This window comes from Chamaea fasciata, unplaced genomic scaffold (assembly GCF_029207755.1).
Source record: "Chamaea fasciata isolate MVZ Bird 193981 ecotype frontalis unplaced genomic scaffold, bChaFas1.0.hap1 SCAF_2, whole genome shotgun sequence".
NCBI classification, from domain to species: Eukaryota; Metazoa; Chordata; class Aves; order Passeriformes; family Sylviidae; genus Chamaea; species Chamaea fasciata.
This window is the reverse complement of record NW_027094087.1, coordinates 112,498,936-112,523,939: the sequence shown is the minus strand read 5'-3', so window position 1 is coordinate 112,523,939 and position 25,004 is coordinate 112,498,936. Positions and strand designations below refer to the sequence as shown.

The window sequence follows — 25,004 nt, the reverse complement described above, 5'->3', positions numbered from 1 at the left end:
ATGGCATTCCACAGTATGGAATATCCCTTTGGCCACTCCAGCTCTGCTCCACCCTCCTGGAGTTTTGTGCTTCTCCTCACTGGCAGAGCACTGGAAACTTAAGTGTCCTTGACCGAGGGTAAACAGTAGTCAGCAACAACGAAACATCTGTGTAGTATCAACGTTATTTTCCAAAACACAGCTCTGCACCAGGTACCAGGAAGAAAATTAACTGTGTCCCAGCCACAGCCAGGCCACTGGGGAGGGAGTGGTTCTGGGGGTGGGGTTGTAGCAGCCCCCCAGCACCTCTGGCTGAGGAGGTGGCACTGAGATCTGTGCAGAGATGCACAGTGGGGGAATAAGAGACATTGGGAGCTGAAATATGGGGGGTACAATCCAACCAGATGTGAAGAAGAAAAGAAAAGTCATTAGTCAATCATTTGAATGAATTTCATTCTGTGGAGTCTCCATACCTGAGGGTTTTCAAGACTCACTGGGATAAAGCCCAAGGCAACACGGTCTGAATCACTTTGATTTATAAGGTTTGGCTAGACAACATCCAGTATAATATCTGAATAACTTCAAGACTGAGAATTTTTTCTAGTGGTTTACGTCACAGAATGATCCTGCCAGCTATTGCATTTACACTGTATTTTGATTTATTTTAAAATTATAATGTGAAATGGCTTTGACAAATGCGCGGTCATTAGTCTTTTGCATCATGCCCCATTTTTTCTGTTCATTAAAATTATTTCAAAACATACTTTGCACTCTCAGATTTGAATGAAATTCTGCATAGTCTATTTTAAACATTTTTCTTGTGTTAATCTGCAGAACTGTATTGCCAGTGAAACAAGCTGTTAGAAATCATTACATAAACATGGAAACTGTTTTCAGTGCCTTACACTAAAACATTTCCCACTAAGGGGGTCAAGTTCTTATTTTGCTGTCTCAGGAGAAAATAGCAGAACCAAACTCTTGACATGGAGAAAGGAGTACCCTGATTTCAGTGCTCACAGCAAGTCATGCTGCACAGAGTTCTTCCTTTTTTTGCAACATGGTCCTGTCACTAAACAAAACTGAACTGATCACATAACAAAGGCAATTTTGCTGAAAATTCATAAGTTTCAGCTGAAAATATATAAGCTAATCACTAGTATTAATGTATGGCTCCCAGATAAACCAGTTATCTTTAACATGTCTCAGTAATTGCAGCGGCTACAGAAAACAAAGAGTAGAAGACAGAAATTTAAGACAATACAACAACTGAAACCAGGCATTTCTAGTGGATAGGGGAGCCAGACATTCAGTGATAACTCCACTGCAAGGGTCTGCTAAGTGAAGTTACAATTCTATTGTTGGGGTAATAGGAAAATGAACTTCACAGCCATTCTTACAACCCACGGAATGCACAGCTGGAGACTCTACCTCATGAGTTTCTGTATGCCAGGATGTCCCCTTCAATTGCTAGGACAAGATGTACTCTGCCAGTTAAATGCTTGAAAACCTTTTTCAGAAACCTCTAGGCATCTCACAAGAAAAGGCATGGAAGGCTCGAATCTGTTTATTCATGAACCAGAGCTCAGAGGAACCTGGGTCTGACATCCTGAATGCTGCTTGGGGAGGGTCAGTCTGAATCAGACACAAGCAAAGAAACCTTGTTCTCAGCAGTATAGGCTGGTATAGGATTTAGGAGCAATAAAACAAATAATCATGGACAAATAATTCTTCGACTCCTTTGGATTTAAAAGATGATTTCTTTTGTATTCTGGAGGATGAGCAGAGCCAGACTGTCTTAGTATTCAGGTGGGGAAATCTGACAGCAGGAAGAAAGGTGCAGCTATTCCTGCAGAACATCAGTGGTGGGACACTCTTTTGGGATGGTCACAACAGCTTACAGGGGTTTTCAGGAAGCTACTTCACCCTATTATCATTCTCTTACTGCTAACCCTGTTATGCTTTGCCTTAATTGCAGCACTGAATATTTGCATTTGAGAAAATCATAAAGCAATTGACTTGCCAGTCATCCCTGTGATTAATTTCAGGAAAACACGTGATGTTCATAAAAAATGAGGCTTTTGAGTGCTGTTGTGACTTCCTAGCCTCAACCGGAGGTAATGATGAACAACTCCCTAAAAGATAAATTATGTTTAATGTGTCTCAGTAATTGCAGCAGCCGTAGGAAAAAAAAAAAAAATAGAAGGAACTTGACATAATGTATCAGCTGCAGCCAGGCATAACTTACTGACTAAGATAATGCTGGATAGCAAGGAACAAAGCAAGGCCTGTTCATCAAATCAGGAAGGGGTAATTTTGACAAGGGGAGATCACAGCCACTGACTCATCCCCCATCAACCCTAAAAACTCACTCAAAAGAAGAGAAAGACTGAGCATGAGGACTAATTAGCAAAAGAAGTGAGAGAATAATTCAATCAATAGAACATAAAAGCCTAGTTAATTACAGAACTCTGTGACTTGTAGCCACTGAACATTAATGCCTTTATTTGTGTATAAATAATGACAAGTTTTGATATTTACTGGGCTGGCTTTGGGGATTTGCCACCCAGCACCTCTTTCTGTGTGCAGCTGTAAATAAAGCTGTTGGGGGTTAGGTTTGTTGCTTCTTTCTCTAAAGAATTTTCTCCCCATAAGTTACCAAGGAGACCAAGTGTCAGATACTTGAGAGTACTTAACCGAAACAAAAAGGTGGACAAAGGTGGAAGGGGGAGATAATGCAGGTAAAATACAGCACTTGAGGCAGCTGCGGGCTTTTCTTTTTCCAGCGTTTGGAGAGAAAGAGAACGGCTGTTGCTGGCTGAAAGAGTTTCACTGTGGCCAAAGGGATCCAGTCCTGGGAAATCTACTATCACCGGTTCGGCCTGAATCCTGAGTTTTCTCTGTCACCCACGGGAGCTGGGCCAGGCTCTGCCCCGCCTTCGGTTTCTTGGGCGCTGCTCGTCTTGCTGCAGCGTGACCCTGCACCCCCTGCGCTGCCGGGACACCCTGCCCCTGCCTGCCGGGACACCCTGCCATCCCAGCTACCAGCCCGGGACTTTTCCACTGTTCCAGCTTGGTGCTCTGAGGATCCTGCAGGGACACCGAAACCAAACTGCCCTGGGTTTTGTGAAACAAAGCCCTCAAGGTTCTTGGTACTGTTTTCGTTTGTTATTAATGCTGTAGTTGTTTGGTGAGGTTTTTTTGTGTTTGTTTGCTTTGTAATACATACTAGTAAAGAACTGCTATTCCTATTCCCCAAATCTTTGCCTAAGAGCCTCTGATTGTAATTTAGAATTGAAAAAGAAAAAAAATGGGCGGGGAGGGGGGGGTTTACACTCTCCATTCCAAAGGAAACTGCAGTTTGGTTTTTTTTTTTAATTACCTGGCAGATACCTGTCTTCCCAAACCAAGACAAAAGCAAATACCTCAACTCTGTGTGAGGATCAGCCTCTTGCATGCAGGGTGAAAAAAGCCATTTTTGGGACAAGAGTATGACTGGGAATCTCCCTCAGATTGATCTCCTGTATGATTTAGTGCAAGGACAGGGATGGTGAAAGAGGCCAGGAGAGCTTAGAGGTGTGGTGTCCTGCTGCAGCCCATGCCCAGCCCTGCTGTGTGTCACAGTCTGCCACCCACAGCCAGAGCTTGAGAACAAGTCCTGTGAGTCGCTGCCAGGTGAGGAGAGGAATCAGGAAAAAGGGCTGGGTCCATGTTGGAATTCTGGAGGCTGAAAATTTCAAGCTTTCTGGGCTGAGGGGTTCTGACCCTTGGGCAGGCACCGTACTTGACTTGAGGCCTTGGAACAGGCTCCCAAAATTGTGATAGCACAGGGGTTGTGGGTGTGTAGTTAGAGTGGTGTTGTGTGATCTCACAGGGGGAAAACTTAGGTTTGGGATTTTGGTATATAGTGTGAGCCAAGATGGAGGATCCAAGGTATTATCTGAGTTCTTCTTCACCCTCCTCTTCCTTCTTCTTTACTAATTTGAGTGGTTTTCTCTAACTGGGTGAAAGATGTCTGCATTGCAAAACTTGAATGGTCACTATTGGGTCAAAAGCATAAATAATACAGGTGTCACTTTAGTATTGAGTGATTATCTCTTAAATAGCCTTGGTAAGAAAAGGTCTCAATTTTGTCTTGTTTCTTTAACTGGCAAGTTGGAGCTCACGCTGTAAATACTGTAAATAGATAAGAGATAATAAACAACCAAGACCAAACTCGACTCTATGTTTCCCGTGTCTTTCATCCTGACCTCAGCTGAGATAAAGCAGGCAGGACTGTAACACGTCCAGAGAAGTGTGATTGCTGTGCAGTCAGACCCATGGACCTGAGAAAGGCACTTTGAAACCCACCAGAACAGCCAGAAATTGAGAACAGCTGATCAATCGAGACAATGGGCAAAACCAGAGGGAGTGAGAAGCTAGGGTGGATCTGCATCCAGCTTGCAAAGCCCCTGACTGAACAAAGTATACTGATGTTGCTTAACAGATTAGAGCCTATTAGCAACAAAGGGAAAAACCCAAAACACAAAAAGATGAGAGCAGGAGAGCAAAGACAGTGGAAGAGGAAGCAACCTGACCTAGTGATTTTGAGAAAACACCACAAGGTCATGAGAAACAACTTGGAACTGTCCTGAAGCTGTGCATAACAGACAAATGACACTGTGTCACTTTGCTCTCTTGTCACCCACATCCAACAATCTCAGCCATACCCTGCAGCCTCTGGTGGCCAAAGCACAGCCCCAGGTGAGTGGTGACATGGTTTGCCATTCAGGCTTGGATGGAAAGTCTCACTGGGAGGCGGAAAAAATCCTCATTCTCCTGTGGAGGGAGGCCTCACCCACTTGCTTTTTGTATGGAGGGATGAGGAGGCTGAAAGGGTCCCCTGGATGTCACAGGACCAGCATCTCCAGCAGGCAACACTGGTGGGAGTGGGGCACAGCAGCTTGAACCAGCAGGTTCTGCCCCAGGTGTAAGTGAACTGGCTTAGTGAGATGCCTTTTGGTGGGGAGAAAAGGCAAGTTGTTCCTCAATTATTTCCAAATACCTCTGGCATTTGTCTCTGACATCTTACTACACAAGGGAGGAGGAGCTCAGCTGTGTTGTGAGGAGTTTCATTTCTGCTGTCCACTAAACAGGGAAATGAAAGGAAAAGCCCCACACATTGCATTATTATTTCCAGAGCTATTACAAAGCTGTCACAGTATGAATTTCACATTTGCCTGACAGAGCCCCTCCAAGGACTTTCATGGAGACACTTTTGTCAAGTCAAGAATTGTGGTTTGAGGTGACAGCTGTAACAGATTAAGAATTGCCTTTGATAAATGCATTTGCTGCATTAGTGCTAAATATCCTAAGGCTACACAGTGATTGATTATTTAACAAATCACTAAAAGATCAGCAATAATTAAGCTTAGCTTTACCTCGGTATCATCTGCTGAACAGCAGTACAGAGGTGTGTCTCCTCTTCTGAGAGGCTTCGTGAGAAGACTGTGAGATTTTTACAAGGGCAGGTAGTAATAGGACAAAGGGGAATGGCTTTAAATTGAAAGAAAGTAGGTTTAGATTGGATATTAGGAAGACATTCTTCCCTTCGAGGGTTGGGAGGCCCTGGCACAGGGTGCCCAGAGAAGCTGTGGCTGCCTCTGGATCCCTGGCAGTGTCTAAGGCCAGGTTGGACACTGGGGCTGGGAGCAGCCTGGGACAGTAGAAAATGTCCCTGCCTGTGGCAGAGAGGTGGAACAGGATCGTCTTTATGTCCTTCCCAAACCATCCTAGGATTCTCTGGCTCTTGGAACTTCTGGCTGTGAGGTCCCCCCATTCACTGTGGACACAATTCATGTGTTAAGATGAGATATCCATGCCCTTAATTGAACCAGGTGCAAGGTAAGCAAGGGGTGCCCACTTGTGGCAACTCTGTCTTTTGAAACAGCCTGGTCATTTCCACAGAAGCCAAGTATTTCTCCTGTGATAATTAGTTTCGTTTCTGCTGTCTCTTGTCGTAATGGGAAGGTGGAGCCTGTAAATAAAAAATAATCTGAAGAAGTTTCAGAAAGTCATTGCTCCTCCTTTCCACGGGACACTTACAAGGGTAAGTTGCTTCCTTCCTTCTTCTGAAAAGGGTAATGCAAATTTTACTGTTATCCTCATTCCTTCTAATGTGACAAGGCTGCATAAAGTGTCTAAAGTAAGTGTGATTAAACAGAGTCACCAGGAGCAGGATTTTCTTTTCTTTTCTTTTCTTTTCTTTTCTTTTCTTTTCTTTTCTTTTCTTTTCTTTTCTTTTCTTTTCTTTTCTTTTCTTTTCTTTTCTTTTCTTTTCTTTTCTTTTTTTCTTTCTTTTCTTTTTCTGGGGTGGAAAAAAAAAGAAAATATGTTAGTATTATTTCCTCTTTAAAAGGAGGTAACTGAGATATGGCATATAGGGGTTTTTTTTTGATTGTTTGTTTGTTTTGTTTGTTTTTGTTAGTTTTTGGTGGGTTTTGGTGGTTTTTGGTGGTTTTTGGTGGGTTTTGGTGGGTTTTGGTGGGTTTTGGTGGGTTTTGGTTTTTTGGGATTTTTTAAAAGCCATTATTCAGCAAGATGATCTAGCCAGCATTACTTATGAGTCGGATCATAAACTTTGCACTGCTTCATCTTCTTTATGAGAAGACAGCTAGAGTTAATAAACATACAACACAGCAACTGTGAGGTTTACCCAAATATCCTGAAGTCACAGGATGTGTCAGCCAGAAGTCCATGTGCTCCTCTGGCTGGATAGCGAGTGAATAAATCCGAGCTGTTTGGGTTCAGCAGTGCAGCTCTGCACCTTGGGTTTGAGAGGGGATTTTTTTAGAAGGGGCTTTTCGTCTCCTACAGATGCAAAGCCAAAGGATCTTTGCAGAAAAACAAAGCGACGACTCTTCAGAGCCATCGGCAGGTCGGTGTTCGCGCAGGTGTGGGTGTGCAGCAGAGCGCTTCGTGTTGTGCTGCGAGAGGCTTCCCACACACAGGCAGGCAAATTCTAAAGGTGCAGCTCGAGGAAGTCAGTATTGTCCCGACAAAGCAGGCAGGGGCGGCTCTGGTGAGAGGGAATTGTTGACAGACTTCCAGTACCACGCGTCATCCTGGTGCCGTGTTTCATATGTGGATTCTGGCCCATTGTAGAAGGGTTCTTTACAATCGCAGCTTTTTTGTTTGTTTGTTTTCCTCTCCTCCTTTCTTCCCTCCCATGTTGTCACGCCTCTGTACACAAAGAAATCGCTATGGCCATATGGCACAGGGAAGGGTCACAGAACCCACTCACCCTTTCAGGGAAGAACAGCCGTGTAGGCTCAGGAATCCACACGGTTGTTTATTCTGGTGCTGGCTGCAGGTATGTCTTGTGTGTGTGTGCACACCCTGTGGTCTGCACCCCATCTCCATGTTTGTAAAGGGTGACTGAAGATAGTCGGGTCTCCTCATGCGTCCTCAGCGTTCCCCACATCCCTTCCACCTCCGTGATGGCCACGGGGTTTGTCCTGAGTAAACACACCAGGTGGGTATTGCAGGGTGTCTGGACGTTTTCAGAATTAATTCATTCGAGAGATCGGGAACTAAGATGTTTATGATTGACTTTGGTGCACATTGGCCACAAGAAGGATATACAACAGGGCAAACCTGGTGTCAGGAAGTTGCTGGACAGTTTCTGGGTTGATTTCCCCCCCTCCCCATGCCCTCCTCTCCCCACCCCCACCAGGGATGCCCACAAGGGACCTCCAGCTCCAACGCTTTTGGACAGGTGTTAAAATACCCAAGGTCCACCTACATACTGACATAAAATCCCAAAGTAGCTCCAGAGGTGCTTTGTGGCTTTGCAATAATGAATTGTGCAAGGCCAAAGACTGTAAATCTGCACATTTCCACCTGAGCCTGCTCACAGTGTAACCCTTTAGACTGGGTTGGACTGCTAAGCAAATCTGGGACTAAGTGGAGCAGGTTGCACCCAGACTGCTCTCAGAAGTTTTGGAAGCAAGGGGGGGGTCTCACTTGTGACTCAGCAGAAGGACCATGACCTGATTATAATCCATTGTAATAGATGATAGAGCTGTTGTTTTGATATCGCAATGTTTACATACTGTATTAGCTATAAATCGAATTATAAATGCCCACACTGTGTCCAGTTCCTTGTGCCTGGCCCACAACCTTCTCTCAATTGCTCTGCTACAATATGTGTGCTTTTTCTAAACTTGTTTCACACATTGAAAGTATAGTCCACATTGTGTCTGATCATCCTATTTTGGCATCTGAGATTAGAAAACCTGTGAACTTAATTCAACCAAAAAAAATTAATAGAGCAGGAAGTTATTTCTAGCAAAGATGTGGTTCTCCTAATTTCTTTTCTGAAGTCCTTGAGTTAAACAGATCTTGGTTTTGGCAGAGGGAGGCTTGATAAAGGACTCTTGGGGTTTTTTTCTTCCTTAAATCACTCTCTCTGGAAATCCCCTTCCCTGGATAATGTTGCGCCAAAAGCCACTAACTTCCTCGGTCGCCCATAGAAAACAGAACTTCTCCATAATGAAATGCTGAACGAGGAAATAAAAAGCCCCTAGTCCTCCCTTCTCTAACATCATGTGAAGAAAGGTCTGCTCTTGGCAGAGGGTTTTAAGATATAGAGGAGAGGACCAAGATACAGAACTTCGAAAACAGGTGTCAGACTTTCTTCTGACAGGTATTTCTTTCACAAAAGAGGTGAGATGGCCACTTAGCAGACTATGGATTGGAGCCCACAGCCCTACACTTCTGACCCCAGGAGGTTAAGGATTCACACTCCCTCCAGTCCTGCCCCGATACTCATTGAGCTTCTCCAAACACCTTTCAGCAAAATATTTCATTGAGGAGGATCGTCTTTTTGCAAAAACTGTTGTAATTTCCTTTTCCCAGAAAACAAATACTGTTTTTTTCCCCGTGGCTTTTTTTTCTTTTTTCTTCTTAATACCTAAAAACAAAAAAAAAAGGATAAGAGAGGCAGGGAAAAATGTTTCAAGCCTGTCCTCTGCAGACCAATTTTAGTGATTTGTAAAGAGCTGTGGCGCTCGGTACCTACCAAGGGTTTGGATCAGGAAATAAAGGTGATGTTTGATTTTCTTTGCTCTGGTCACTGTTGCAAGGTGGAGTCACTCACTGTGTTTGGTTTCAGAGGCTGCACCTCCGAGTGGCTGGAGCAGGCAGTGACCAATGTTTCGTGAACCACTTGTGAACAACTCGTGTGGAAGCCTACAAAATCAGCAGGCCATGGATAAAATGAAAGCAGCGTTCAAACAACCTCAACCTTTTGAAAGAACCAAAAATACCCCAAAGAAAGAGGGGTTTGTATTTTCTTTTGTGAAACCATTAGAAGCCGCTGCAGTGCCTCTCCCGCCAGAACCAGAAGATGCTGTGGTGCCAGAGGATGTGCTTGAGAGAGGACCTAAATATGAACAGAATGACTTGGAGAATGAGATTTTTGGAGAAGAGGACAAAGTAAGGCAAGGAGAGGGCACAGATCCTCCCAACTCTTACTCTGTTGTTTCACTTCATGCCCCAAAATTAACTCCTTTGTCTCTTTGGGCAATCTGCACTTGTTAGGTCTAAGGAGAAGTTTTGGGATGAGGCCTAGCAGCTCTTCATGTAAGTAGGAAGACAGGTACCCGCAATTAATCTGCAGACATTGATAATGCAGGTCTGAAAAAAGAGATGGCTGCAGCCTGGAGGCCAATTCAATGTGTGGCATGTGTCTGCTTCCATCCTAGTAACAAATGTTGAACAGAAATTATAAAAGCTCTGTGTTTTTTTTTTCCTTGAGGCTCTTCAACCCTCAACAGAAATGCACAAAAAAGTTTAATAATAACCTGCTTGGATATTTTTCACTGAACACAGATGGGTTTTAAATCTGTGACATAGTTATTGAAGTTTTTTGAGAATTTACTAGCTATTAAACATTGTAGTGAAGAGAGTGGGCAGGGGTTACCAAAAAGGGCTTTAAAATGCCTGGCTCCAGGAATGTGTTCTGCCTTCCTCATCTTAACCAAAAAATCTGCTAATCTGCTTTCCTTGAGTACATCTGGTCCATAGACATACTTCTGGAGGTATTTTTCTTGGATAAAACTGATGGAGGGAAAATTCAATTTTTCTTTTCAAAAAGTTAGGTTTGAATGTGCCTGGCCCAATATGTCTGAAACATATTGGTGTTCCCAAAATTGCATCCCTAAATGCAGCAGTCAGACTGGAACACGGAGAGAGGAACAGGGAGAAAAGACCAAGCTGATCTTTATATATTTTAGCTGAGCATATTTAACAGCAGATGGACCAGTTTTGCCAAAGAGTGGAAATCATTTGGTTTGTTTTCATGTAAGTGAAGACCCTGTGTTAATATCTGGACCTGAATCAAACCCAGAAAATGACAATAATCAGTCATTTAAAACAGCCCACTCATATTTCATGCCTTATGTGAGCCTGAAATGAGGGAAAGAAGGAAGAGCCATGGTGATCTAAAAGATTGCAGCCACCTGTTAAGTACATTAGAGCAGAACTCTTTTGGTGTCTGTGCACAAGCTATATCTTCAAACTCTGAAACAAAGATCTAATAAGCTATTTTTTACCAAACTCAGTGATTTCTGGGATCAGTCTTCATTTGCATACACATGCTTCAGTACATCTGTGGATGAGTGGAACAAAATGGCAGTTATTAAAAAAAAACCTGTTGTTAAAAAAATTAACAAAGCACACTTAGTAATGTTGTTTTTTACCTTCTCAGGATGGCTCCCAAAATTTGGTATTAGTACTAGAGATAGTATGTGAGCCAACCTCAACTGTTTCTTTCATATTTACAGGCACATGTTTATTACATGGAGATACAAGGATGCACAGTGATATGAACTAGAGCTTGATGCCAGTAAATAACTTTTACTAAAGAACAACGAATAGAAAATGTGTCTTTTTTTTTTTTTAATTGTGAAAAATTCACTGTAAGTTTAACTCTAACAGGCTGCAGAACACACCTTGTCCAACCAATATGAGGAGAAGATCCGACCCTGCATTGATCTTGTTGACAGCCTGAGAGCTCTTGGGATAGAAAAGGACTTGTCCTTGCCTGCAATTGCTGTGATTGGAGACCAGAGCTCTGGGAAGAGTTCTGTCCTCGAAGCTCTGTCTGGTGTTCCTCTCCCCAGAGGCAATGGTAAGAATTCACTTCCTTACATTTTCACTTTGATGTGAGATGGAAGGGATTTTGTTGTTTTTTTTTTTTTAATCTAGAATTGGATGACTCCATGACTGAGAAATGGAGGTGCGAGTGAGTCACCACAGGGTAAATCCAAGGCACATGTTCCAGGTGGTCAAGAGACAAGGAGTAAGAAGTGTAGTGTAATTGTCCCAGCTGACTCTGTCCATTTCCCAGAAAGCAGCAATGCAGCAGAATTTTAATTTTGCATGGAAAAAGTTTCTAAATTTGCTTTTGGGGTTGTTTTAGGTTTTTAAAACAACATTTTCTTACAGAAACCTTTATTATTGTTATTATTATGTGTAAAAACTGTACAAAGATCTTTACTTAAAACATTATTTAAGTCAGAGATGATTGTTGGAAGACTTTATAGCTCAAGAAGATCCACTTTCCAGCTCTTTCCAGCTTTTCCACAATGTGTATGTATTTTTGTACACATAAATTCTGCAATTTCCATGTGAGTTTACAATATAATCTAGTCTTTCAGGCTGGAGTTATGGAATGGTTTTTCTAAGGATTTAGTTGCAGCAGTGAAACAGATCATCCAGAGAGGTGCAAAACTCCATCTGTGGAGGTCTTCAGATCTGGGAAGAGCCATGGTTGACCTCATCTAGCACTGGTGACAATCCTGCCCTTAGCAGGAAGTTGGACAAGTCCCCTCTGGCAGCATCTCTTGGAACATTTCCATGCTTTTTTGTGTGAAACCTTAGGCAACGCAGTGTACACCACACCCTTCAAGGCCGTGTTTCATGCACAATTTCTGCCTTTGGAACTGCTGCAGGTATTGTCACTCGGTGTCCCTTGGAACTCAAACTCAGGAGGCTGCCTGAAGGCCACGCATGGCAAGGGAAGATCTCCTACCAAAATGTCACCATGGAGCTCCAGAATGCCTCTGAGGTGGACAGGGCAATAAGGCAAGGTGAGTGGATTTGGCTGGCTCCAACTCCTCTGAATCCTTCTCTTAGTCTGAGCAGCATCCACGGTGATTATGGAATAACACCAAGAGTTGGGTCCAGAGCAAAGGAAACTGGGTCAGCAAAACTCTCAAGGGAGCTGTACCAGTGCTTCAGTGGTGGAGATGATCTATGATGATGATCCCAGAATGGCCTGGATTGGAAGGGACCTTAAAGGTCTTCTAGTTCCAACACCTCGTGCAGGGATGCCACCCACTAGATCCATGATCCTTTTATCCTGATCCATGATAAAGGCTCAGGCTGTGTCCTTACCTGGGTGGTGTCTTCCTGGTTTGGGGAAGGTTGTCTGTCAAGTTGAAAACATGGAACCTAAATGGATCCTGTCATCAGTTCAAAAGCCCAGAGAGTGCTTGAGGTGTCTCTAGCTGGAAATCTTATTATTTTGGAGAAAATTGCAAGAAGGCAGAGTGGAGGACAGAGAGATTCTGCCAGGTGCTGTGACCATGGGCTCATTCACTGCCCTTCACTTGTCTCAGCTTTAATGTTGTGGCATTTCATGCTGGGTAAGAAATCAATGTTCTTTACCCACAGGGCAGTAAGCACTTGCCCTGAGTGTAAAGTTGGATTGTCCTTCCTTCCTTGACCAGCACAGCTCTACAAATTGTCATTCTTTCTAATTTTTTTAAATTAGCTTTTCAATACATTCTTTGGATATTCTCAAAACTGGCCAGGCAGTTGGTATGAATTAAGTAAGGTGATTAAAGAGCTGAAAATCTCTTATGAGAATGAGTGTGGGGTTTCCTTGCTTCTCTGTGTTCACAGTTCAAGCATTATGGCCTTGTAGCATCTGGGACAATTTACTCTCAATCTCCCTATCAAAATGGGAAGAATATAGAACAACACCTGTTTTTCTTTCACGGCACCCAAGGATTAATTAATGCTTACAAAATCTCTTGTTGTTGAAGAAGCATTTCTATGACTGACCAGTATTTTATCTGATCCCTTTCGTTTTGGTTTATTTACATGTAGTTTGTCTGCATACACAAGAGTCCATAAATATAAGCTCTGTAAAATATTACAGCTCATATTCCAACAGGACTTCACATCAGCTTGTTCTGCATGATAATGTCCTTAGATTTTTGCATAAGTGGATTTAAGTGTGTAGCTGGATCTGAAAGAAAAAGACAAGCCTGAAAGAACCTGAGGTGGTAATTGGTACTTTTCAAAGTCTTTGTGCTCAGCTTTGGTTTGATGCATCATTTGAAGCTTGTATTCATTGCCTTGCTCTTCCCACAGCCCAGGACATGTTGGCCGGTCCTAGAGCTGCCATTAGCGGGCGCTTAATTTCCCTAGAAGTTGGGTCCCCTGATGTCCCAGATCTGACACTAATTGATCTTCCTGGAATTGCCAGGGTGGCCGTGGGGGACCAGCCAAAAGACATCGGGGACCAGGTAAAACTCAGCCCCTTGTGCCAATCTGTGCCCAGGGTCTCATCCCTTGTGGGCTCCCAGCAGACCTTCTGTGAAGTAAACAGAATAAGTGGAGGGGATCTCTGCTCTTCCTCTGTCTGCTTTTAGAAGAAATACTGTATGGGTTTGTTATCTCTTTTTCTTCTGTTAGAGCTGGGATTAAATGCTTGAAAGATGCAGTTCATGTTCAGACTCAGATGTTTATTAATTCTTATCTATGTTACAGTCTCACAAGCTGTGAGTTCTAGCTAACAAAACGGAAAGTGGCTCTGTCTCTAACCCTTTCCAAGGTCTTTTAAGCACAAACTGTCCAATTAGGAAAGAACGCCTAAATTATTTTTACTTTTAACCCAATAACCAAACACCCATTGCCCCGCAATGTGGAATTTTCTGCCCAATTACAAAATACCACCCAAACTCAGGAAGAAGAAGGTGAAAAAGAAGGACTGAGCCTACACCCTAAATCCTCCATCTTGCTATATATATGTCACTATAGTCTAAAACCTTAAACTCTAAGTTTTCCACCATATGATATCACACACTTCTATTCAACTACACACCCACAATCCCGGTGCTGTCACTCAATTTTGGAAGCCTCTTCCAAGGCCTCAGGTCAAATGCGGTGTTTTCTTGGGGGTCAGTGCCTGTTAGCACAGAAAGTCTAAAATTCTCGGTGCCCAGGGTTCCAACAAAACTGGGGAATGGAAATAAAACTCTGGTTGGATAAGGCCTGCAGTGAGGGTGATGTGCAGGAGCTGGGTGGGTAGTTTTTCCTAAAATACCTTTGAATGGGAACTTAGAATAAGAGGAGCCCAAACTAAACTAGATGTACCAAATAGAAATGAGACAAGATCGGCTTGTCTGGGCTTTATTTGCTGGGAGGAGAGTAATTTAATGCCACAGTTAGATAGCAATCTTTCTGTTGTATTGAGAAGAAAGCAGCAGATGTGATAAAATCCAAATATTTCCATTGTCCCCAGCTGTCTGCACACTCCAGAGATGGAGTCTACAGTATTGCAGCCTGTTAGAAACCAGGATAGGTGGAAGTAGAAAAGAGGGGCATCTTTACCAAAATTCAAGGAAAAAAAAAAAGAATTAATTTACTGTGGGATAAGCACAATAGAGCTCTGTAAATCTTCTGTAAAACACAAATTACGAGGAACTCATTTAGTTTGGCATTGAAACAGAAAACACCAACTACACGTCACGTGAATCTTCAGTGTTGGCTTTTTCTTAGAAATATTCCATCGAAGAATAAGCCAAAGACATTTGTGCTCCTTTCAGAGATAAAAATTTGAGATTTATCAGCATAATTGAGCTTGTTTTCTTTCTGTAAGTGGGTACCTACACATCAAAACCTGATTTTCTTACATGTAATTAGATATCAAATACCTTTAATATTCCCATAATGAAAGATTATATATGCACAAGAGGTTAAACTCCACGTAGCAGTCAAGACAGGCTTAACAACACTGGTCTGGTCTCATTCATGCCAGATGTTTGGATTTATCCTGACATAAGAAAAGAGTCTGCATTCCTCTGCTGACCCCTTTCCATGCCATCCTCTAGCATGTAACACTATCCTCAGCATATGTGGCATTTAATGTCATCAGGCAGTGGCTCATATTGCTAGATATTGTCACATCCTATGGGCAAATGTCTGATTTCACTGAACCTCCTCACTGCTGTGTTGAATTGCAGATTAAAATACTACTTAAAAAACTCATTGGCCGCAAAGAGACTATCAATTTGGTAGTGGTGCCATGTAATGTGGATATTGCAACAACAGAAGCATTGAAAATGGCTCAAGAGGTGGACCCCACTGGAGAAAGGACAATAGGTGAGATAATTTTTAACATATGAGCTGTAAAGGAGGCCAAATCTTTTTTCCCCCCCCATGAGGTCTGATGTTCAGTGTTCTACACTAGATCTGTGAAATTAGCTACTAGAAGAAGAGGAAACAGAAAAAAAAAACCAAACAAACCTCAAACAAACAAACAAACAAAAAACCAGCCTAAAGAAATATGCTTGCAAGTATTTCTAGTCACAGTTCTTGAGCAGCTCCAAGAATCCCTTACTTTGGTGTCATGCTGGCACTCCTGTTATGAATAACAGGAAGCTGTAAATCTCAGTTAATGGTAGTTGAACTGAAGTTAATGGTAAAAAAGCTTTGCTTTTTGCCTGTTAAAAAATGGTTTGCAAAGCAAAAGCCATGGTGGGAGGCCAACTGCAGAGTGAGTTTTACAGCCCAGCAGCTGAGAGCTTTCTAGGAGAGAGAATAGCAAAAAAAAAAAAAAAAAATTGCTTTATAAAACATGGTACAGAGCGTTCCTGCTTGGTGGTTAACTTTCTCTTTTAATTTCACAGGAATCCTCACCAAACCCGACCTGGTGGACAGGGGGACTGAGCAGGTCATCGTTAACATCCTGCAAAACAGGGTAATCCCCCTCAAAAAAGGCTACATGGTTGTGAAGTGCCGTGGGCAGCAGGACATCCACAACAGACTGACCTTGGCTGCTGCACTCCAACAGGAGAGACACTTCTTTGAGAATCACAAACATTTCAGGTACTCCTCACACAAAAGTTTCCTATCAAAAACATGTTAAAGTCACCTCAAAACTTCCTGTTGATTTACTGGGATTTAACTTAGGGGTTGCAAACAGTTATACTTTATGTTGAGTGTAATAATACATAGCATATATACTTTATATACTATATATTGAGTATTAGTTATACTCAATATTTCTCATTGCCCATGTAGGGTTGTGTTTCAGTAACCCAGAAGATTTTTACACATTGAATAAACTTTTTAAAATGTTTTTTTCTTGGGTTTGGTTGTTTTGTTTTGTTTTGTTTTGTTTTGTTTTATTTTTTTGATGCAAACTATATGGGGGAAGTGCTATGAACTTCAGAAGTCCCAAATAGTCCCAAAGAATTCAAGTTAAAGCATTTGAGCACTTCAAGACAGGCACTGAAGTATTTCTATTCACTGGAAAATGTGGAGGAACAAAATGAGAAAGCAAAGCTGTGCTGAGGGCACAGGCTTCCCAGATGACTCAGCAGCAAATCAATCATAATACAGAGAATGACAGCTGACAAGGGTTTTGAATCAGTGAACTTCACACACAAAGAAATAATAGAACAGCCCATTAATCTGCTGTTAGAATTTCCATTTTCCAGATTTTTCTCTGTTTCCCTTTGCTCAGACAGTAGCTGTCAAACAACTCTTGAATAAACATGCCCAGAGAGTCCTAGGCTGTCACCACATCTGCACCATCATGGTCCAGAGACCCTTTCTTTACTCAAATTGTGAAATAGGATTAGTGAAAACAGAGCAGAGCATCAGTGCTGCTCCCTTGCCCTGCACAGCCTGGCTATCCAAACCCACTTTCTCCTTTTTTTTTTTTTTTCCACAGGGCTATTATGGATCAAGGAAAGGCTACTATCCCCCATCTGGCAGAGAAGCTCACAAATGAACTTGTGAAACACATTATTGTAAGTAACAGAGGTCCCACACTGAGCTGTTTGTATCAGTTATTACCTAAAAACAAGTTCAGCCCTTCAACCTTGGACTGCAGTTGGATTTCATCTTTATTTGCTTAAGGATCCTTCAACTCTGTGATCTGAGAACAAACTGAACTGAGAGGCAGAGGTAAAAAGCCTCATGCTGTGTCCTAAGATTTGCCTTTTAACTGCAGATCAACAATAAGCAAATTATTTCATCCATTTGTGACTCATAATTTCTGCCTTTTCAATGGCAGCTGTGATAGTTCTTCTTGTTTATGAGTGTTGATCACCTGGGTGACAAGTTACTGCTGTCAGCTTACTGAGACAGTGATTTCTATTCAACTGAAAATGTCTTCAAAACATCCAGATGTTCTATTTTGTTAATATACTAATGTCAAAATATTTAATTTGGTATAAATCTATCTGCATGCAATATATCTTATTCCATTAAGAGAAGATGCTAAAATATAGGGAACATCTAAATTCAGTCTCAGAGGAGAAAAAAAAAAAAAAAAGTAAATTTACAGGAAATAAGCAACTAAACAGCCATGTTCCATCAGGTATTTATCAGGAATTGAGCAGTCACCACTTCCCTGGCACAACCTGTGAGGAGATTGATTTTTAGCTCACTGTGAGTGAATTCTTGGCCTAAACTTGCAGCTATTCTGCCCAACTCTCAGTGAGGTCCAGCCTGATCCCTCAGGGAGATCCTGCCTCCTGCATTCCCTCAATAAATGCCATATTTGCTCTTCCATGTTATCCCAATATCACACATGGAACACTGACAGCAAGCTCTTGGATTTGTAAAAACAGCAAAGATCCTGCGCAGGTGTAGGTCACTCTTAGAGGGATTTTGTTTTCCTTCCAAAAAAGGTTCAACCTGTCTCAGTGTCCTTCTTCTCTGTCTCCTCCCCAGAAAACTATGCCAGCACTGGAGAGCCAAATCCGTGACACCCTCCACAAAACATTACAGGATCTTCAAAGGTACAATCGAGGCACACCCCAAACAGAGTCTGAGAAGCTGTTTTTCCTCACAGACGTAAGTATCAGTGCCGGTCACAGAGCAGAGCAAGGAGGTGACTGTGGAAGAAAAAGAAACTGCCCGAAATTGTCAAAATGTCCGCATGGACCACCATGGGAAGTTTGTGGTATCCATCATTTCAGTGAGGGTCACATAGACAAACCACACCTGCAAAAATAATGGAGCACAGGAGCTCGTGGCGCCTTCTAGCAATTTGTTTTTCCTGTGATTATGGGACAAGAAAACTAAACAACTTGGTTGATTGGGTCAGAATCAAGCATCTCAGCAAGGGAAAACTTAAACTCCTTCCTGCTCAACACTTTGAAGGGTACCCATCGTCTACAGCACTCGTAAGATCAAATGTATTCCTGATTTCAAAGTGTGGTTTGCGAGTCCATCTATGTGCCTCATCTCAGGGAGTGTCTCCCTGAGTAAGCCTTCAGGAGGCATTAGAGGTGTTTCTGGAAGCTCAGCAGACTTCATGCAAGTCTGGCCTATTAGAGTTTAGTAAACGGTTCTAGAAGTCTGCAGGGGGAGAAACAAAAGAGTATCGAGTTTGTTCTCCTCTAGCTGTGACAGTTTGAGTGGAATAAAAAAAAATAAGAACCACAAACCAACCAGGAGCTAAGAGCATAAAAGAAGTAAGAAAGAGATTTTTTTTTTTTATTAACTGTGTACCTGCTTTAACATCAAACGACTGCAGATTTACTTAAGATCCACAAATTAATCTGAAGAGATGAAACTTCACTAAATTGCCTGCTTGTTGTTCCATTCACTGCAGCTGATCAAGATCTTTAACCAAGAAATCTCTCGGAGCACACGCGGGGAGGAGCAGCTGTTTGGAGATGAAGTCAGGCTGTTCACCAGGATCCGCAAGGAATTCCGCACCTGGGGCGTGATTCTCCTGGAGTTTACTTTGAGGGGTAAGCACAGAACCCACCCTGGCAGCTCACCTGAGACCACATCCCCTCGCTTTTAAACCCAGGCACAGCATCTTCAGTAAATATTACTCAAGGGAGTTAAGAGCAAGAAGGCAGGAGCATCAATCTGTGGTGTTGTTTTGGGGACACAGAGAGAATTTGTGTTAAATGATGTCATTACAGAGAGGTCAGTGCTTGTCTCTCTTCCCCCAGCACAGCAATAAAATCAAGACACTGGCACAGCATTTGCTGGTGATTTCCTGAACCATTCTTCTAAATAACAGCAACACCAATGAATAGTAATAATTAATAACAATCTAGATAATAATGTTTATTATTATTCTTAATGTTTTGGGGGGGTTGTTTTTTTTATTTTGTTATCAACATTTTAGAATCTGGGTGGGGTTTGTTCCACTTTAGCTCTGGGCTGATACCTCATACAAAAAAAAATTAGCAAATTTGCATAATATCAACAAAGAAACATTGACTGTGGTATCCTAAATAAAAATAACTACTCAACAGTAGATTCCCTGGATAAAGTGTTTAGTGAGCTTGGGGATTTGTTTTGTTCAGGGTTGTTTTTAAACTTGGAAGTGACTGGTAATGGCCAGCTACTTCTGAGAGGGTAAAAATACCAAGAAGAACAATAATTTTTGTGGCCTGTCATAATCTCTGTCAGTCAGATGCTTGTTGCAATGTGTGAGATGGGCTCATTCAGGTGTTAGCTCTGTGCTGTGGTAACAAAAAACCATCTCAGTAGTTTTTCCTCTCAAGAAAAACTCAAAGAGGAGAAATAGACCTAATTTTTAAACCCAAAATGTATACATGGAGTGATTTAGTAGCAAAGCAATGTTATTTTACCATTACAGCTAAAAAAAGTATCCCTGATAAAGTGTGGAAATATGAAGACCAGTACCGTGGGAGGGAGTTCCCAGGCTTCAACAGCTACAGGACTTTTGAGGACATCATAAAAGAGCAGATCAGAGAACTGGAGCTGCCAGCCATGGAGATCCTGAACAAAGCAATGAGTATGGTCCAGGCTCTTGTGTGGGGGACTCTGCTGGGCCCCACAAGTTTATTTTCCAGGAGAAAATCATCAGCTCTCACTGATGCTCTCAGGATCCTTCAGAGTGTGGAAGTAAATCTGATTCAGCTTGGGGATTGCTCCTTCTCTGGAGCCTTCAATCTCTACACGTGGCCTCCAGCACTTGTTAATACTTTTCCCAATGGCTCTTGGAATGGAGGTAGAAAATAAATATATAATAAATAACACAGCAAGTACTCGTGGTAGCTGGTGTTAAGTGGTCACACTCTTGGACCTGGAAATCTAAATTTCTACTTGTTTGTGTGTGTCATAAATGCAGAGTGCACCAGAACAGCAGCTCAGCTATTTCTGAATGAATACAGAAAATGAGTAATCCCCCAAGTCTCATATTAACAATACCTTAAAACCCTCATTTACTTATCTGACTTTGTCTCTCTGTTCTTCCCTTAGGACTGGTTGAAGATAAATTTATGGAACTTGCTAACAAGCATTTTGCTAATTTTCACAATCTGAGCAGAGCTGCCAAGGTGAGGCACCACCTGTAAGCTGAGATTCTCAAAAGACAGAATGGCATTTGTAAATACATCCATGCTTATGGTACCTGCCTCACTGCATTACCCTTATGCAAGTGTGGAATTTCTTGCAGGGAAATAAGAAAGAGCCAGACAATGATAGCATGATTATAATGGCACTAATGAAAGTGCATTTTGCACAACTTTGACAAGATCTAATATATACATTCTTTATTCATTCTGCTCACATTCTTGATGTTTGCAACACAATGCAAAGAAAACCTGGTGTGGTTGCCTTGTAGAGTTTAACATTAATTTCAGATTTAAGTCCTGCAATGATTTGTCAGAGTGCTGAACTGGTTTTCCCTCTCTGAAAGCAAGCCAGGGTTTTAGCCAGTGCTGGAATCTCATCTTTGATGAAAGTTAGCAGGAGCAGACAAATCAAAAATCATCCAGCCATGAAAAAAATAGGAGATGGCTGTTCAAAGTTTGGGCATTGGCATGTTTTGGGGTGGAGTTCAGTGATATAGATGTCCTTGAAGGCCTTTTCTCAGAAAGAGCTTTGAGGAAAAGATGTGAAGCAATGCTGGCAGTCAGGAAACAAAGTCCACTCGCAGTGTGCTGCCAAAAAAAGAAATTCAGAGGCAAATGTGAGTGAAATAGGTTGTTTGCTGTTTCATTTTCATAGTCAAACCCTGCTGAGCTCCCAGGCCAGCCAGACAGTGAACAAATAAATTATTTCATCCAAACACAGAGGTGTTCAGGCAGGGTCTTTAGGTGTAACACAGTGAGAGGAATGAAGAGGGAAGAAGTTCTGGCCAACACTGGACATGAGAAAAGAGATGAGGTGTTTTCTTAGGGATGCCAGGAAAGCATTTTAAGGGAATTTGAGCATGACTGAGGGAACTTTGCTGCCCCCACAGATTTTTAGGTGGAAGTATCAAAAAGGCCAGAAAGTATCTGGTGGCTGCAATAAAGCACCAGACAGAGAGGGGTTACACAGGGTTGGTTTGCTGACAACAGATGTTTTCCTTTGGGTTTCAAGCACCAGGCTTGGACTGATCCCACTCGTGTAAGGAGACAAAACTGCCATGTTTTCCTGCTCTTTCACAACAGAGAGACCACAGTTCAAATCTTCACTCATATTCCCATGTTCTGGGATTAGACAGGACTGCACAAGGACACCCTGCCCACTTTGCCATTTCCTGGGGGCACTGCTAAGCACTGGCACCTTCCCAAAGGAAGCAAACGTCTCAGAACTTCTTGTTCCTTTCTTTCCTAGGTGAAAATTGAAGACCTTAGAGAGAAACAAGCAGCAGAGGCTGAAAGCCACATCCGGGCACAGTTTAAAATGGAGAAAATCGTGTACTGCCAGGATGACCTTTACATAGGTGATCTGAATGCTGTCAGGGCAGAAATCGCTCCCACCGTGTCCCAGGGGAAAGATCTGCAGTTTTCTACTCCAAAGGAGCCCTCTGTTGTCGTGGAGATGCTTTCTCACACCAGTGCCTATTTCTCTGTGAGTTCCCAGGCTGTGATACAGCAGATTTGCTGCTCCCTGAACGCTACAGCAGAGACCCCCCTCAGCCAGATCTTGCTGGAGCCAATAGAGCCTCACTAGCACTGGGCAGGGAATGGCCAGGGCGTGTCTCAGTGCCTCATTCAGGTTCATGTTCAGCTTCTGTACAAACTACTTGGAGCTTCTGAGAGTGGTGAGAGTGTCAAGGCAAAGCTGGGCAGCATCAGCAAGCTGCAGGATGCAGGACATGGTGATTAGAAAAGCCTGAAGGTGCCAGAGTAACAGCTGGCTGCTAAATCACTTGTTAGCTGCCTCCCAGCCTGGCTCAGGTCAGGCTCAAGCCACTCTGCACATTCCTGCAGCCAGCAGAAAGTGGTGTCAGTGGCTTGCAGTCAGGTCCTAGACTACCACAGCAGGAGGAGCAATAATAAAATGTTACATTAAAATATTTCAGCTGTCTGTAGAGATCAGAGTGCATCTGCTGTATTGCAGATAGCACCCTGTAAGTGAAGTCTCTGAAGACAAATGGGGTCTTTCAACAAAGGATCCTGTTAAAGAAAGACAGAAAAGAGAGCACACAGTATTGAGATTTGCTTTGTTGTAAAGCTCCCTCAGAAAGCAACAAGTTCAATATTAATAACTCAGGAAGGTAGGTAGCAGCTCACTTTGAATTTCAAGAGTAGGCTTTGTGACAAATTCCTGCAATTATAAATGGTCAGGCTGCTCAGGCTGACGAAGAGAAAACCATTGGCTTTCATAAAACAAGAAACAAAGAAGTGCAGAAGCACTTCCATCCCACCTTGCTACATATCTGCTCTATGTCTGTATCTGCAGTTAAATATTTTTGTAAATGCCCTGAGAGCCATTTTTGACAAACCCCTAAATGCCAGGGCACCACAGCTCCATGGGACTGACTTATGCAAAGCCAAATACAGTCTGGATGACATGGAAGCTCTTAAGTGTCCTTGGCTGCCCATAAGACCTTCAAGTGCCATTTTCAAGTTGTACTACAAAAAGGAAGACAGAAGCTCTCAATTGCAGCCAGGCGCTTGGGTCTAAGTGCTCACCCAGCACCAGGAGGGCTGGAGGCAGCCACTTCCCAGAGCTGGGAGAGGTTTAGAACCTCATGTTGCCCAAAAGCACCAGCTGGGCCCCCAAACCCTGTGGATGTCCATGGGGAAAGGGTCCCACAAGCTCTTCTGGGTCAATCTATTTCAGTTTGCATCCATAAATCAACCAGGCAGTTGGGTCAGGTCAGGCAGGAGATTATCTCATGGGGATCTCAATAGATGTAATGTGGGCACAGTCTCGTCTCAGTACTGCTGAAGACATTTCTCCTTAAGGTTAAAGCTTCCTCCAAAGCTGTCTTAAAAGGACAACCTCATCAGAAATACCATCTAAACAGCACCGTCTAATAGAGGAATTTTCCAGCTTTAGGAAAAATCACTGAAATCTCTGATTTCCTACATCAAAGCATACTGTTAGCATTCAGTGAAGGTTGGACACCAGAAACTCTGCACAAGTTCTGTTTGTCAGGAATGTCCTCCTATAACTTGTCCCAGTGACAGCTGACAGGGCTGAGCAGAGAACAGCCTGCCTTGGCTTTAGTTTGCTGAGGGAACAAAAGCAACAGCTGACATCCCCATGACTTGATTTTTAGATTTCAGGCACAAAAGACATTGGTTGCAAACATTTTTTGGTTCACAGCAGTACTCCCTCCTTGAACAGTTTGTCAGTCCAGCATTTTAAAACCTTGGAACCACTTATTTTACCAGATTACCTATAGACCCTTCATTTTTCAGTTCTTTTTTACCAATTCAGTATTTTGCATTTCTTTTTCCCCCATCATGCAGGGAGCAAGTAAACGCCTCTCCAATCAGATACCTCTGATCATCCTGTCTACTGTCCTTCAGGACTTTGGAGAAAACCTGCAGACCTCAATGCTGCAACTTTTACAAGAAAAAGAGAAGTTTAACTTTCTCCTTGAGGAGGACTCTGAAGCTGCTAAAACCAGGAATTATCTAAGCCAAAGAGTTGACCGTCTCAGCAAAGCCTGCCAGTACCTGAGAGAATTCAGCTTGTTATAATTTGTTTTTTCATAAGTTTATTTTTTCTCCCCATCTTCTAGCATTAGGGAAGAATTTAGTATAATCCCATAAAAATGTAATGTCAGCCCAGACCTTTAACACTAATTTCTAGTGTTCAGTTTTTCTTTATTCTCTATAATCAGTTATATGCAAACAGCTGCCTTTGCATAAAGAGCTCCACTGGGGGAGTTGTGATTAAATAAACATTATCCCATTTTTAAGTGTTTTCTTTATGAACTCTGTTCAACTGCTGGAATAATCATTAAAAAGCCAGCACTCTGAGGATTATATGTTTTGTTGGTTTTAGTTTTGTTTTTTTCTCTTTTGAATGATAGAAGCTGTATAATCCACAAACAGTAGAAATCAAATTATCTAGCTTTCCTCAATGAAGCTTAGTGCATGACACTCATGATCTCCCACATCCCTTTGTGGTTTTTGTCTCACTGGGGTTGTTCTCTTTCCTGCTATCACCTAAAAGACACCTCTGCAAAGTGTCACCACTAAGTCTCAGCCCAGAAGGGAGAGAGGGACAACACAGCAGGCATGAAACCATTCCAGCATAGAAGGAAAATAAAGTTTATTTATGTGACTGGTGCATCCAGAGGATGGCATTGGCTCTGTTCAGTCTCCTTTCCAACTGTTTGATTTGCAGAAGGCCAAGTGGCTCATTCCTCTCAGCTCTCCGCAGCAGCACCTGAAATTTCGGGATTGATGGGCAACTCACTAGAGGGCAGGATTTGGATGTGCAAAAGGAAAGAAACCTCCCAGGATGTTAAACTTTACAAGGGTGTCTCAGCCTGTGCTTTGCTGCCTTTCTCC

The 25,004-nt window shown here is 42.5% G+C and overlaps 2 protein-coding genes across 4 annotated transcripts in view; one reads left to right on the top strand and one right to left on the bottom strand.

Annotated features, from left to right (window-relative positions):
• The window catches only part of TMPRSS2 (transmembrane serine protease 2), a 315,898-nt gene that overhangs the window by 267,537 nt on the left and 23,357 nt on the right, over positions 1-25,004 (bottom strand). The window lies entirely within an intron of this gene.
• Positions 5,747-24,473, top strand: LOC136285666 (interferon-induced GTP-binding protein Mx-like). 3 transcript variants are annotated; one of them, XM_066177130.1, is made up of 14 exons: positions 5,747-5,859; positions 9,131-9,453; positions 10,957-11,149; positions 11,973-12,110; positions 13,402-13,556; positions 15,276-15,414; positions 15,942-16,140; positions 16,991-17,069; positions 17,998-18,120; positions 18,884-19,025; positions 19,892-20,050; positions 20,518-20,594; positions 21,862-22,098; positions 23,952-24,473. In XM_066177130.1, exons 2-14 carry the CDS (start codon positions 9,169-9,171, stop codon positions 24,183-24,185), a joined length of 2,160 nt encoding a protein of 719 aa, XP_066033227.1. In that variant the 5' UTR covers positions 5,747-5,859; positions 9,131-9,168; the 3' UTR covers positions 24,186-24,473. The 3 variants fall into 3 exon arrangements, with proteins under 3 accessions (XP_066033227.1, XP_066033225.1, XP_066033226.1); XM_066177128.1 differs by lacking the exon at positions 5,747-5,859 and adding an exon at positions 5,950-6,064; XM_066177129.1 differs by lacking the exon at positions 5,747-5,859 and adding an exon at positions 6,832-6,892.